The 14,383-nt window shown below is 37.5% G+C and overlaps 1 protein-coding gene across 1 annotated transcript in view; it reads left to right on the top strand.

Moving 5' to 3' along the window:
• The window catches only part of LOC149221526 (heterogeneous nuclear ribonucleoprotein Q-like), a 28,378-nt gene extending 21,747 nt beyond the window's left edge, over nt 1-6,631 (top strand). The window contains exons 2-9 of the mRNA XM_089385132.1: nt 3,444-3,898; nt 4,013-4,129; nt 4,234-4,374; nt 4,526-4,693; nt 5,078-5,285; nt 5,412-5,596; nt 5,851-5,936; nt 6,260-6,631. Coding sequence (XP_089241258.1) covers nt 3,503-3,898; nt 4,013-4,129; nt 4,234-4,374; nt 4,526-4,693; nt 5,078-5,285; nt 5,412-5,596; nt 5,851-5,936; nt 6,260-6,374 — 1,416 coding nt within the window. The 5' untranslated portion in view covers nt 3,444-3,502 and the 3' untranslated portion in view covers nt 6,375-6,631. The remainder of the gene's footprint in view (nt 1-3,443; nt 3,899-4,012; nt 4,130-4,233; nt 4,375-4,525; nt 4,694-5,077; nt 5,286-5,411; nt 5,597-5,850; nt 5,937-6,259) is intronic.
• Nucleotides 6,632-14,383: the final 7,752 nt, after the last annotated feature.

The following is a 14,383-nucleotide window of genomic DNA, read 5'->3' on the forward strand; positions in this document are numbered from 1 at the left end:
ATTTTCACTATAGCCCACAAAGATTCCTTTCTTCCTAGATGCACCCACTTTGCTTCTTTTCTCTTTCAGCACATGAAAATATACGAGACTTCCAAAAATTCTAAAATGAGAGACATCGGGTTTCTTACCAGTGAACATTACTTCGGGAGCCTTGGAGTCCAATGCTTGATGAGGGCATCGGTTTTTAACATACACGGTAGTACAGCTTTAGCCCATAAGAACTTCGGAAGGCCTTGATCATGAAGCATGGCACGAACTGCTTCTACAATAGAGCGATTCTTCCTTTCAACCACACCATTCTGCTCAGGAGTGTATGGCGTTGTAGTCTCCCTCTTAATGCCAGCTTCTCTGCAATAATCTTGGAATTCATTGGATTCGTACTCGGTCCCATTATCAGTCCTCAATATCTTGATTTTCTTCTCGGATTGGTTTTCGATCAAGGCTTTGAAGTGTCGAAACCAGGTGAACACTTCATCCTTCTTCTTCAAGAAGTAGATCCAAGTCTTGCGAGAATAATCATCCATAAAGGTGAGATAATATAAGTATCCTCCCAAAGAGTTTACGGGCATCATACCAGATATGTCAGAGTGGATCAATTGCAATATATCTGTGGTCTTGCTATTATTTGGGGAATGGCCCCCTTGTAAGTTTTCCTTCGATACCTCCGGTGCCATAGTTTAAATTATAGAGATGTGTCGCAAGACATGGCTCCCAATGGACTTCCTCAAACTTGATACAAAGTGTCAAACCCTGAACCCAAAAGTAAAAGCATCTTTAAAATTTATTTTCCAAACACGTACCTTTCCATCAATGAATGCCACCTTGAATCCTTTGTCCTCCATGGCTGAAATGGACACCAGGTTCTTCTTGAGATTAGGTACATATAGTACTTCTTGCAAATGAATAGTGTTACCTTGATTTAATTGAAGGGTAACATTCCCTACTACCTTCACGGGATAGGTGGCATCGTCTCCAAGAATGATCTCCAAGTTTGTCTCCTTTTCTATCAGATTAGAGAGGGCTTCCTTGTATTTGGTGAAGTGCCTTGAGGCACCACTATCAATCACCAATTTCCCAAAGTGTTCGGAGGAGAGGCAGTGGAGAGGGCCGATATAAGATAATACTCTTTTTGCTTATTGTTAACAACATTTGATTCTTCATACCTGGAGTTCCTTGATTTCTTGGAGGGTTGACCATTTCCTTGATGTCCCACATTCTTTTTTCCTTTGCCATTGGACCTGCCATCCCTTTGATCGTTGTTGTTAGAAGGCATTTCTTGCTCCACCATTCATGTTTATACTTGAATGCATCTCGACATCAATTCTTCAAACCCTGGAGTTCAATCATTGTTGAGGACGATGGTTCTAAATACATACCACTCAGCTGGGAGTCCTCCAAGGGTGGTGAGAGTAAGTTCCCTGGCAGGAATGACTTCTCCGATCGAGAGTAGATCATTCTTGATGTCAGTAAACCTCAAGAAATAGGATTGAATATTCTCGTCCTTGCCCTTCTTAATATCCTTCAACTTATTCTTGAGAAATAGAATTTGATTAGCATTACTAACCTTGAACATGTCGACCAACCTATGGTAGATCTCCTTGGAGGTCTTCAATTCCGAGATGTAGGCCACCAGATCCCTGTCAATGGAATCCCTGATAATCTCCTTTGCTTTGACTTCAGCCCTATTGTACTTGGTCTTCTTAGCAGCCAGTGCATTTGAAGGAGGTTTAGGGATTTTACCCTGCACATAGTCCATCACTTCTTTTTCTTCCAAGGTCAAATCAAGAGACATCTTCCATCCATGATAGTCAGATTTATCATGGAGCTTGTCTTCAGTCGGAAAGTAGGATGAGGAGCCCATTGAACCTTTTGTCTTTGTCCAACTGCCTTTGGTGATTGCTATTTCACTCTTGCTTGGGCTTTGTCTTCACCTTAGCTCTGGTACCATGTTAATTTTAGGCAACAATGGTATGTTCTATGCTTTAGAGCAATTTTACTTCAATTTCTTTAGTAGCCCAGTATCAATATTCAGATTAGCAATCACATCAACATGATAGTAAAATGCAGATAGAACATAAACATAAACAGTGGAAGACAAGCCAAGACACGAGGACACAAGATGTGGCACCGGACAGGGACAAACTCCAATGTGGGGAGACACTTGATCAATTCTTCTTATAGTCTTCAATAGTCTAGCAGAGAGAGATAGTACAATTTACAAACCTGATAATTTATGACAGCAGCAAAAGAGCCCTAACCAGAGAAGTCAACGCTGGTCAACAGGGCATATTTGACCCTCAACTAATTGGTCAACTTCAGCCTCTAAACAGCAAGATGAATCAGTCATCAAAACAGCCCAAAAACAGCCCAGTCAAAATCTGGTCAAACAGCTCATCTGCGGTCAGCCCTAGCTGCAGTCAACACTGGTCAAACTGTCCAGAAATTCTGTCTCCTGAAATTTTGCTCTCCTGAAATTTCGGGCGTGTGGAGAGAGAGAGGCCCAGAAATCTGTACCCACTCAATGAGGAGAGAGAGAGAGAAGTGCGAAGATGAGTGTGTCCAAATGAGGTTAAGTCATCAAGTATTTATAGCAAATGTTGAGGATGAATAGACGTGATTGTTCGGTTTCTGAGCCTACATAAGTTTGTTGGCCGACCTTGACAATTTTTCCATAATCAAAATAAATTCATAACTTCATTTGTACATGTCGGAATCGGATGATCTCTAGAACAATCCTACACCTCTCGGAGAGAGGAATGCAAGAAAAATATCAGCTGTCATAAATAAGATAACCCATGTGGAGTTTGGCCCAAGCTGGCTCTAGTTTGGCTTTAGGAATTTCAACTTGATTGATGATTAAAGAAATACTTTTGTTGATTTAATTCTATATGGAAGATTGTTAATGCAGTTAAGTCTGTGGTACTTTCTTTAAATTTTATTAATTAATTGGTCACTGGACATTTGTTGGTTTTTTTTTGGCTCTCTTTGTGTGCATTTTTGGGTTAATTGGTTGCATAGGCATGTTAAGTTATTAGTTAAAAGCAATTTGTCGTCACTCTAGTTCACAATTTCTGAAAAAGTCTGAGAATCAGGATTTTTTATCTTGTGTTTTCTTATCATAACTGTGCTTGTGTTTTCTTATCATAACTGTGAGAAATGCTTGTGTTTGTTGTGCACATGTACGGCATCCTCTTAATTTACATTCTCAGTGAATATATTCTTCAAATTGCATATTAAGGCCTTTCAGCTCATACCTTTCTGTATTTTAATCTTAATTATCCTCCCGTTAGTCAGTTTATCCTATCAAGGCCCATCTCATGGCCCTCAAAATTCCATTCAGTTTCTCACTCTGCAACTCCTGTTGGCCTTTCACATGTTTCCTCTCTCCCTTATTTGTATTCCTCTCTCTGCAAATGCTCCTGGCTTCTGTGCCACCTCTGCAGTTGCCGTGCAAGGTTATAGGTGGTGATTGAGTGGATCAGAGAAGACACGGGCAGCAATAATGTCGGGAGAATCACCTGTAGTTTCGCATGATGATCGTGATGAAGAGCAAGTTGATCTTGATGGAGATGTTGAGCCCGAAGAGATGATGGATGATGAAGGGGAGGGTGACGGAGAGGAAGAGGAGCAAGCAGATGGAGAACAAACAGGTTTGCATGATGACCAAGATGAAAGTGCTCCAAAAGTATCACTCGAGAAACTATCTGAAGATAACAATGGAAAGAATGACAGCCATGACCAGAGTGATGACAAGCAAGAAAATGAAAAGGATATAAATGCAGATTATCTATTGTCTCTTCCTCCACATGGATCCGAGATTTTCATAGGTAGCCTGCCCCGTGAGGCTTCAGAAGAAGATTTAAGAGGTCTTTGTGAACCTTTTGGTGAAATTCATGAGGTAAAACAAATTGAATTTTCTCGGATGTTTTTAGGTAGAATAAATTTGTGCAGCATGAGTAATTTTATACTCAAATTAGTTATGTTGTACTGAGTATTTGTTTTCTTAAAATAGATCCGGGTAATGAAAGATGAGAGAAAACTGGAGAACAGAGGTTATGCATTTGTGATATTTACAACCAAGGAGTCTGCTCTTAAGGCTATTAAAGGTTTGAAGGATATGGAGTGGAAGGTAATGAGGACAATGTTCTGTTGAATTGTACTTGTTCAATTTTGCCTCACTTGCATAATCTCATTTGTGATTTGCTTTGATCAATATGTGCTGTTGAATTTCAGGGAAGAACTTTACGCTGCTCACAATCACAAGACAGGAACCGGCTATTTATTGGTAATGTACCAAAAAGTTGGGACAAAGAACAGCTTGAGAAAAGCATTGCTGAAAATGGTCCTGGGCTTCAGAGTGTAGAATTATTGAAGGTACTGTCATAAGCATCTATAGAATAACACCTTAGAATTGATTAACAATATTTTATCAGGTATATGGTATGTTAGGGACAGGTCTGTTTATAACTTTATCGTATAGTGTACTAATTGTTCATGACTAATTGATTTCCTATTTTATAAATAGGATCCACAAAATGAAGAAAGAAATCGTGGATTTGCGTTTGTTGAGTATTATAATCATGCTTGCGCTGAACACGCAAGGAAAAACATGTCAAACCGAAATTTCAAGTTAGAAAACAGAACCCCAACAGTTCGATGGGCTGATCCAAAGAATACACCTGAGATAACAGAGGTATGATAACTCCTTTAGTTGTAGATTGGTTCACTGAAGGTTGGATATTCAACTGTTTTTCTGTTTGTATTTTCCCAATTACTCTTAAGTATCTCTATAAGTGTGATTTTGTATGCAAATGTTTCCTCTAGGTTTGAAAATTTATTTTTATTAGCAAATCTTTGGTCTATTATATGGTAGAATTTGTATACAGTGATGTTGAATTAATTTCTTTCTGTAGCTGATGTATTTGTAAATTTGTGTTGACATTTAATGCTTGTATTTATATGCATGAAGATAACCTGTAAGATAGACTAAGTTAACCAGTCGTTTGTTGTTGAGTTTGTAGCTATTTGCATGCTTATTGTATCAAGTGATTATGACATAATTAAATTCCTTCCTCAGGTTAAGGCTATTTACGTGAATAACTTGCCTGAGAATGTGACACAAGAGCAGTTGAAAGAACTTTTCAAGTGTCACGGGGAAATCACAAAAGTTGTTCTACCAGCTCCAAAACCTGGACAAAGCAAAAGAGAGTTTGGATTTGTTCACTTTGCTGAAAGGGAAAGTGCATTGAAAGCTGTTGAGCAGGCAGAAAAATATGAACTTGAAGGTAACTGTGATGTTTAAGATATGGATGCACTCCTTGCATTTCTTGTCAAGGTGGCTGTACTTTATAAATTTAATGTATTGATGTTTAGTATTCTGCACAATTTAATAAATTATTTGTGACCATCAGGTAATGTTTTGGAGATCTCTCTTGCAAGGCCTCAGAGTGAGAAAAACCCAAATGAAGGAGCATATTTGGCTCAGAGGGGAAGTCTGTTTCCAGGTTATCAGGCTCAAATGGGCTTTGGCTATGCTGGCAACATGTATGGTGGTGCTCTCGGTATGGGATATGGGGCAGTAGGAGGCTATGCCCAGGTAGGCTGCATGTCAAATGCTTTCTTCATTGTGCTATCTATTTAAAATAAAACTGATTTCTTGTTTGTGCTCTATATCTGATGAACTTCTAATTCATTTGCTTTCTGGTAGTATGAATTGTCATTCATCCCCATAATGAAACTTAATATGGTTTGGCAAAATATCGTGATAGTGGGGAGTGGTTTACCCAAATATTAAATTGGATGATCATAACTCCATCAGCTAAAGCTCTTGACCCCTTCCATCTTATGCAGCCAATGATTTATGGTAGAGGGCCAACTCCTGCAGGCATGGCTATGGTGCCAATGATTCTTCCCGATGGACGTGTTGGATATGTATTGTAAGTGAAAATTGTTCAGTTCTTATTGTTTCACATATTTTTTTCCCATGAAATACATATCCCAGGGAAGCCCACTGGGCACTTTCCCTCATTTTGAGGATGGTACCCAGGGAAAGCTAGATTCTGCAGAAGCTTTACTCTCTGTCAACACAAGGCTCAAGATCATTACAACAAAATACTCGTTAAGTGCTCAACATGTACTAGTAAGATTTGAACCTGGGTGGGTTGGATAACAATTATTCCTCCCAACCACCCAAGGTACACCCAATCGACAATTTTCATACAAGTGTGTATTCTCATTATATTTATATTTGTTGGTGCAGACAACAACCAGGGCCTCAAGGAGCACAGCCTGTGCCAAATAGATCTGGTCGAACTGGTTCTGGAAGCAGACAAGGTGGCGGACATAGTGGGGGTAGACGGTATCGGCCCTATTGATATATTTTTAGTCGCGTAAATCTAGCATCTAGGCTTCTTGTTTGAGAATATGGGCTGATGACTCCTGCAGATCTTGCTTTAATTGTATGGATTATTTTGCTATCCTAAGAGCAACTTGCATATGCTGTGTTTCAAACAATAGTTATGAGCATGCTAATCTGTCGCATGAATACATGTTTCCTTCCCTCATTTGATATTTTAAGGATGAAATATCTGAAGATGGTAAAAATTACTGTTTTCTATTAGTTTTCAAGTAATATTGATTGTCAAGGTTACAGACAGCTAGCCAAGTTGTAGACTAATCCTCCTATTTGGCCACAACTTTTATTTTTTCTGCCAAGTTGATGAGAAAGCCCCACACAGATCTGCATTTTCTTTTAATCTTATTTTAAAGACTCACTTATATTATGTTTTGACAATCCCATCAAAGTTGTAAATCTTGTACTATTCTTTTGGAGGTGTCTCCTTAAGCATGACTTTATCAAGACAGCTACTCAAGGTCTGGTTATCGCTGCCACTAATACTATGGAAATTTATCATCATCATTTATTATTTCGAGATCAATGATCTTCTAAACCTTTATATCAACATTATTTATGGGTATGAAGATGTTATGGAATTAATCTCCTTTCGAGTGTTTTTTTCCTTCTCTGGATATTATTAGAATGCTAAATATACTGTTAAAATCATGTTAACATTTGATTGTTACTGTTGTCTACCCAGTGAAATATTGGGAGCACATCTTCCATGTAGCGAGGAATATTGTCTATCCACGAAGTAGATTTTAGTTAGCTTATTTATAAATGCGTTTTTCCACTTATAATTAATTTGTTCTGGTTTATTTTCTATTTATATAGTGTCTAGGATATTGGTTCAAATTTCACATTGATGCTTCATTCTTTATAAAAATGTTTTAGAGAACTTACCATAACTCGTGGTTTTTGTTCCAAGCACCAGTGACATACATTTTTGCGTGTTCAGTACTACGTGTTTTACTTTCAGAGCCAGTATCATACAGGCTTCCTGTAGAATGGAAAACGGGTTGAATTAAAGTCAAGTAATAGAGAATATTTTTATGAATTTCTTGTGCTCCAAAATACATATGTAGGGAGTGCTTAATGGTGCCTCGATGGAAACATACATTTTTCGTAAAATCTTCTTAAAAAATTAATTTTTGAAGATTTAAAAAAAAGTAAACCGATAGCTATACACAAAAAAAACACACATATCCATGACATTACAAATAACAAATATCAGTTAATAACAGATAACAGGATCCATTAGTATTACAAGCCATTGTAGTGCCCCACTGCCCAGGTGCATCATAGCTAATCTCAGATCCTGGCTGATTGTAGAACAAGGTTTTAATCTGTGAATCAACAAATAACAAATATCAGTTAATAACATGATCCATCAATATTACAAGCCATTGTAGTGCCCCAATGCCCAGGTGCATCATAGATAATCTCAGATCCTGGCTGATTATAGAACAAGGTTTTAATCTTTGCATCAACAGATCAGAGAAAATGAACAGTGATTGCTCAAACAAGATAATCAAACATATTAGAAGCTTTCAAATGATTCATTTAAAGGTTGGTTCAATTTTTTTACAAAATATAAATCTACATTGAAAATAGTTGCAACTAATCTTTATGGTGCATAAATATTAAATTTTTGTGGAAGTAAAACCCTGGCCGCGCCTTTAATTTAAGACAGACCAATTATTGGAAACACCAAGAAGGGGGGAGGGGGGAATCAATATTTCGTCATTTTTAATAAATTCACTTTCAAAACATTAGCTGCACGTAAACATAATAGACACATATTTTAGAAGAAACACCTATACAATTTTCTTGATAAATGTTTTGTAGATTTCTTGTACATAGTAAGCACCAACTTATAACTTTTATAGGCACCAACCTACAGGAGGCACCAATCTTTTCAGTAGAGCACCAACTTGGCAAAAACAATCTGTAGGCAGCGACCTACATCTTCAAAATTAATTCTTTGCTCCTTGGTAAGTTTTTCTTCCTTGGTTCTGCTTCCTTATGCCTTTGTCTTGCACTTAGTTTGTTCTTTAAGCAATTTGACCAAACTCGATTTTTCCCTATTCACTGGTCTGCACCAATGCCCCTTAAAGTCTATGATCTGCTACTCTTTCCTCAGATGGTCTATCCTCCTAGCTGAGAGTGAGGGCCACCTTGATACCTTTACTGAGTCTTCTCAGTAAATTAGATTGCTTTGAAGGCCTTTTGTGCCTATGTCTTGTGGTACTTTAGAGGCTGTCATAGGCCACTAAAATCTTTTATAAGAAAACATGACCAACCTTAAACACCTGTGGCCTGTCACCTCAGGCCCTGTGGCCTTACTCTATTCCTTTCAGCTGCTCTTGCAACTTGTAAAAAATAAGGGACAAATCTCAGCTTGCCATCTAAAATTGCCTACACAAACTATGCCTTTGCCTTGTGGATGCTTCAATACAATCCTCTATCTATTTTGCCCTTGATTTGCTATAAAATGGTATACTATTGTCACTTGGCCCTATTCTTGTAGATATGATCCATAGAAAGTAAAACAACACTAAGACACCCATAGAAATTTAGCCCTATTGCCACAGATAATCAATTTTGTCACAAAGGATTGCCCCAAAAGATACCCAAGAGATTTGCCTCGCCTCTTCCATATCTGCGATCAACTTGTACCCACACTATGCCTTTTTCCTTGCTTTTGTAACAATTCAACAATCTACCAGCTCATTGCTTCTTAGCTTAGCCCTATCACAACTTGCTTCTCCTTTTTCTTAACTTTGATTTGTGTCAATTTGACTCTCTTCCCTCAACTCACCCTTAGCTTAGATTGGCACTCTTTCATCAACTTGGCCTCAACTTAGATATGTGGTCTATCGCAGGCCTTACTTGACTTCATCATCGAGTTGATTGCCTTAAAATGAGCAACATGTGTGGTATTCATACCAAACAGGTGGGGGGTCAAGGGGGCTGACTTGTCCACTGGCTGGGCCAACTCGTGGGCAAAGGCAAGATATTAAATATATATAAATGAATATCTTCAAAAAATAACTTCTCCTCCACTGTGAGGAGTTAGGAGGCATGCCACATATTGTCAGAAATGTCTTGAAATATGTTATTTGGCAATGTAACTTTCTCTTTCATTTGAAAAACTTGACATTACAACCATTTTCAACAATCTCCCCCTTTGATATTAATGACAATACTTCGATATTTGCTCCCTTTGTCAGCATTCCCTCCATACTTCTTGTCAGTAGCTCCCCTTCTATGCATTCTCTCCTCTTTTGACATCAATAGCAAAGGGTGCTCCCCTTGAGTTTATGCTTCCCAAGGGCATTTGAATCAAGCAGGCTGTTATACTCTTCTATGTATCCATTTCTAGAACTATGTCATAAGAACCAACAACTTGTAGTATACTCTGTCATAACCAATGCTGCATCTTTCCACAAATGGCCCTCAAATCTGAACTTGGCACCCCATCAATTGCAGTATGAGATGAAGATACTAGCAACTCCTTAGCAATCTTAGATTCAATATCCAATTGAATGTCATCAACTTTCTCTTGTACATCTGGGCAACCTTCACAATGGCTACTCTCCAATCCTCTAGATAGTTGATCATTTGTGTGATGAGATCTATATATTCTTGGTTCATCCATTTCAACTGAAGTCACTACTTGGGATTTAATAGTCATTGGAGAGAAGCAAACTTTCATGCAGGTATTTACCACCTTTTTCCAATGCACATCCAACATTGTTTTTAGTTTCTTGACCCATCGATGGATTCATCATGGGAAGCAGAGGGAATTCCTACATTTGGCATCACCCCCAATCCATGCACTCTATTTGTGTGTCCTATAAAAATATGAAGATATTTTGAACCTCTCCAGAGCTTTGCAGTGGTATTAGTTGAGCCTAATAACAACTTCTCCAGAAGTTTACTTCAAGATTCCTTGATTGGGTGTTTGATGACCTTGCCAGGATTTGATGGTGTTCCCATTCGTCCACCTCCTCATAACGCAGTCAATTGATGAAGATAGAATGTCACCTTGAACCTGAATCTTTCGTTCAACCATATGCGAAACTTTGTGAGCATGCTCTAAGAATATAAGATCTTATGGTTAGGCTGTATAAAGATCTCGAAGTTTGATATCCACTAAAACATAAATAGAATTTGCCCTTCAGTTCTTCGTGTGTATGGACTCTGGCCAATTTGACATGTTCATGTGCTCTATTTCATACGGATAACACTCATTCCGTGACAAATATGCATTTGTTGTTTGTCTAAACTTCAACACTGCCATTGTTTGTTTGGAGCAAGAGAAGATGGATCACTGCGTTTCACTTAAAACACTGGCTAGATCCATACTATCAATTGTATAGGATTTTTTTTTTCTCACTAGGACAAGGACCCATGGTATTATTCTTGGTAAGAAGAGGTGGCATTTATCGTATCACCAACTGCCACAAAGATTCCAGGGAATGAGTTGTTTATTCACCATGGAAAATAACAGATGTGTGGAATTAACTGTTTGTAGTCCTCTTGTTTTTGATATATTTGAGTACTTGAGGGCCAAAAATGCAATAAGTCGGAGGTATTTATTTGTGAACTGCAATAGAATCATTACTTGGAGCTTCCATTGCTGCTGTTTGTTTCCTCACCGTTGTCTACTCTTCAACCAAATACCACTTTAATAACCATTGAAATGTGAATTTGATGTATGTAGAACTGCAAATGACAAGCTTGGCCCTCAGCTACCATTGTAGAGTTAATGATAATATAGAAATAATGGCAATCACTTCAGAGTTGAAGGTTCTTGACCCCGCAGATAGGAGTCTAGGGGATTCTCACTATGATGGTAGAGAACAACACATTCCTTTTGCTCCACCTCACCACATTGAAGTAAAAAATCTTTATTATTCCATTGCTTCGTGTGATCACCATGTAGTCAAACAGAACATCATATTGCATAGTCCAATATTCCCTTTCTTCAACTGCCTTAGTGCATTCAACCTTGCATAGATTTGAAGAAGCTTGCATCAGCAATTTAGACCCATATCTTGAGAATTCAGATCCATCTTTGGCTGTTGTATTTTTCTCCACACCTTGGTGTATTTTTCTTTATGCATGGCAGAAATATCTTCTTCCCCTTTTTGTTTAGAAGATCATCTCATGTTGCTTTTGTAGTCACGTGCTATATGCCCAAAATTGTGACATTTGTAGCATTATGTACTGTACTTGAATAGGGGAGCAAGTGAGTTATGATTTCTGCCAATGCAGTCATTAAGATTTCTGATTTGTTGGCCTTTAATCTTGCTTCCAGGGGTCTAATAAGGGCCTCTTTCACTTACATAATCATTCTCGGCATAGGCTCTACAATCCCTTGCTTTATGTCTAAAGTTTGTTACAAGAAAAATAATGACCAATAAATATGGTTTCGTACTTGAATGAGTAGGATTGCCTGGATGAAATATTTCTTTTGAAGTTGTTATGCTTTGGAGAAGATTGTTATGCTTTGGAGAAGATTCACTTCTTTGTTGGTCCTTGTCTCTTATTATAACGCTGCTTATGGTTCCCTTGAGGGTATCAACATAGCTTGTTAGTGTAGTGGCTCTTCCAAATTCATCCTAATTTCTTTCCTTGCTTACATTGTCGTTAGAGCTTTGAAGAACATTAGCATAGCCTTTAGGTTTTTCCTCAATTTTATATTATGGTGACTTCAAACGTGCATCTTCTTTGAATAAAGTATTGCCCACATAACCAAGACCTATTTTGTCATATGGTGATATTTGACTGTTGAGAATATCATCCAACATTTGAGAACTTTTCAAGTTCTTGTTGAGCTTGTCTAATTCATTTCTTAATGAGACATTTTTTGTTTCAAGTTTGTCACAATTTTCCTCTTTATCCTCCAATTGGTTTTTCATCACTTTATTCTCTTTGCTCCTAGTTGAATTTTCAAGGAGATGACTTCAATTTTTTTGCCTTTTTTCTTTCCGTTGTTGATCAACTTCTGCTTCTAGCTTCTCATAATCCTTAACCTTTTCCTTCAATTGACTTGACAACATATCTTTTTTGTTTTAACTTTTCTACTTCCTTTGCTTGATATCTTAGGAGGATAAATTTTGTTTCATCAATGTTATGACTCTTCTTTGTAAGGATTTGCAAATATTAAAGCCTTATATTTTCTTTTCTGAGCATGATTATTTGTTCTTGATTAGCCACATTTTCTACTTCAAAATCATTGGTGTAACCTTCTTCTTGTTAGAAAATGCGAAAGGTAGCTATTAATTCAATTTCTCTTTATTCCTTAATCTTTGCTTGTGAAATTTATTTATCTTCTTGTGTTTCTTTATTATATCTTTTCATCAACCAAATATCAAGAGCAAACAATAAAGACAATGGGCACATAAATTAGGCTCCAAGCTAGGGCAAAACCCTTCCAAGGGGAAAACCCATAAAATCTCATCTTCTTATAGAATCTGCTTCAAATGAGATAAGCAAGACCCAAACCCTAGACCAAGTCCTCCAAGCACCAAGTTAGCCCTCCAAGAAGCCCTTCCAAGTGGATAAAATCAACAAAGTTCAATCATGCTTCAACTTGCTTCTAGCTTCAACTTCGACCCCTAGCTTTGACCTTGCAACTTCAACCTTGTCGCTGTTGCAGAAACCCTAGGACATTTCTTCAAGAGAACTTCCTTTGAGCAAGATAGTGTTTCTCAAAGTCAATGAGATCAATTCAAAATATTCACACTTCCAACAACTCGATCATGCAACTTCTTCTTCTACAATTTAGACTTGCAATTTCGACTTTCATTACAGTTGCTTAAATCCTAATTCTTCACACGCGTGAGAGAGATAGAGCCCCAAAACATTTTTTTTCTTCCTCCCTCGATCTTCACTCTAGCCTTCTTAGTCTTCTTAGCTTCAAATCAAACTTTTCTTAGGGGATCAAACTTGTGAGTGGATGAGTGTTAAATGAGCTTGAAGCTGCCTGTATTTATACACTTTTGAAGGGTTCGAATACCCTTCCTTTAGGCCAACTTGAAGCTGCTAGGGTCGACTTGTGCTAGGAGGCTTCTAGGACTTTCTAGACTCAAAATAAATTCTTTATAAGGTACATTTTGCTCATATGAGTTCTATAATCATGGTATTGACTCTCTCGACTCATGACAATAAATCTTATGACTTAACAAACGCTAGAAGCATGAAGAATATGCTTTTACCTAGAAGATCATTAACAAGAAGCATGAAACACATGCTTTAAAATAACAATTTTCTTTCTTTTTTTGCTTGTTATATAATATATACATATTGACACGAGTACGATGACAATTTTGAAGACAAAAACTAGTTACATTTTCAACACTCCCTCTTAACTAGGGAGGTGTTCATAATTGTATACCTTGGTACATGACTATTCTCAAACTGAAGAGTTCTCATAAGAAGAATCATATTGGTAAGCCATCTTTAAGCATCATCATCTTGACTAGCATTGCCATAGTAAGGCCTTGACTTTCTTATACAATAGCATAATGCTAGGAGGCTAACTTGATGATCAATTTCATGTTTAAGAGGGACCTATGGATACCTTGAAGTTTGAAAAGGATCAACATAATTCCTTCATTGATGATGATTGAGGAAAGTGATATGCAAATTTGATGGCCCGAACCCTATCACAAAATTAAAGAAAGAAGATAACTATGTAAACTTTGAAACGGGAACTATAAACTCAAAACAGGGACTCTGGCCAAAAAACCCCGAAAAAACATCAAAAACAGTGCTAAAAATGAAAAGTGTGTATACGGGGACGATGCTTTTATTTTTTAGGGGTCAATTTTGAACATGTTTTAAAAGTGGCAGTGACTACGAAATTTACTACGAAATTTTCGTGCAAAATATAGCGTCAAAACGAAAGTGATGATACTAGAACAATGATTTTTTTTTAGGGTCAATTTTCAAACTTTTTAAAAAACGCTAGTA

The sequence above is a fragment of the Pinus tabuliformis genome, chromosome Q (genome assembly GCF_031772625.1).
Source record: "Pinus tabuliformis cultivar Carrire ecotype Pingquan chromosome Q, CPIR1, whole genome shotgun sequence".
NCBI classification, from domain to species: domain Eukaryota; kingdom Viridiplantae; phylum Streptophyta; class Pinopsida; order Pinales; family Pinaceae; genus Pinus; species Pinus tabuliformis.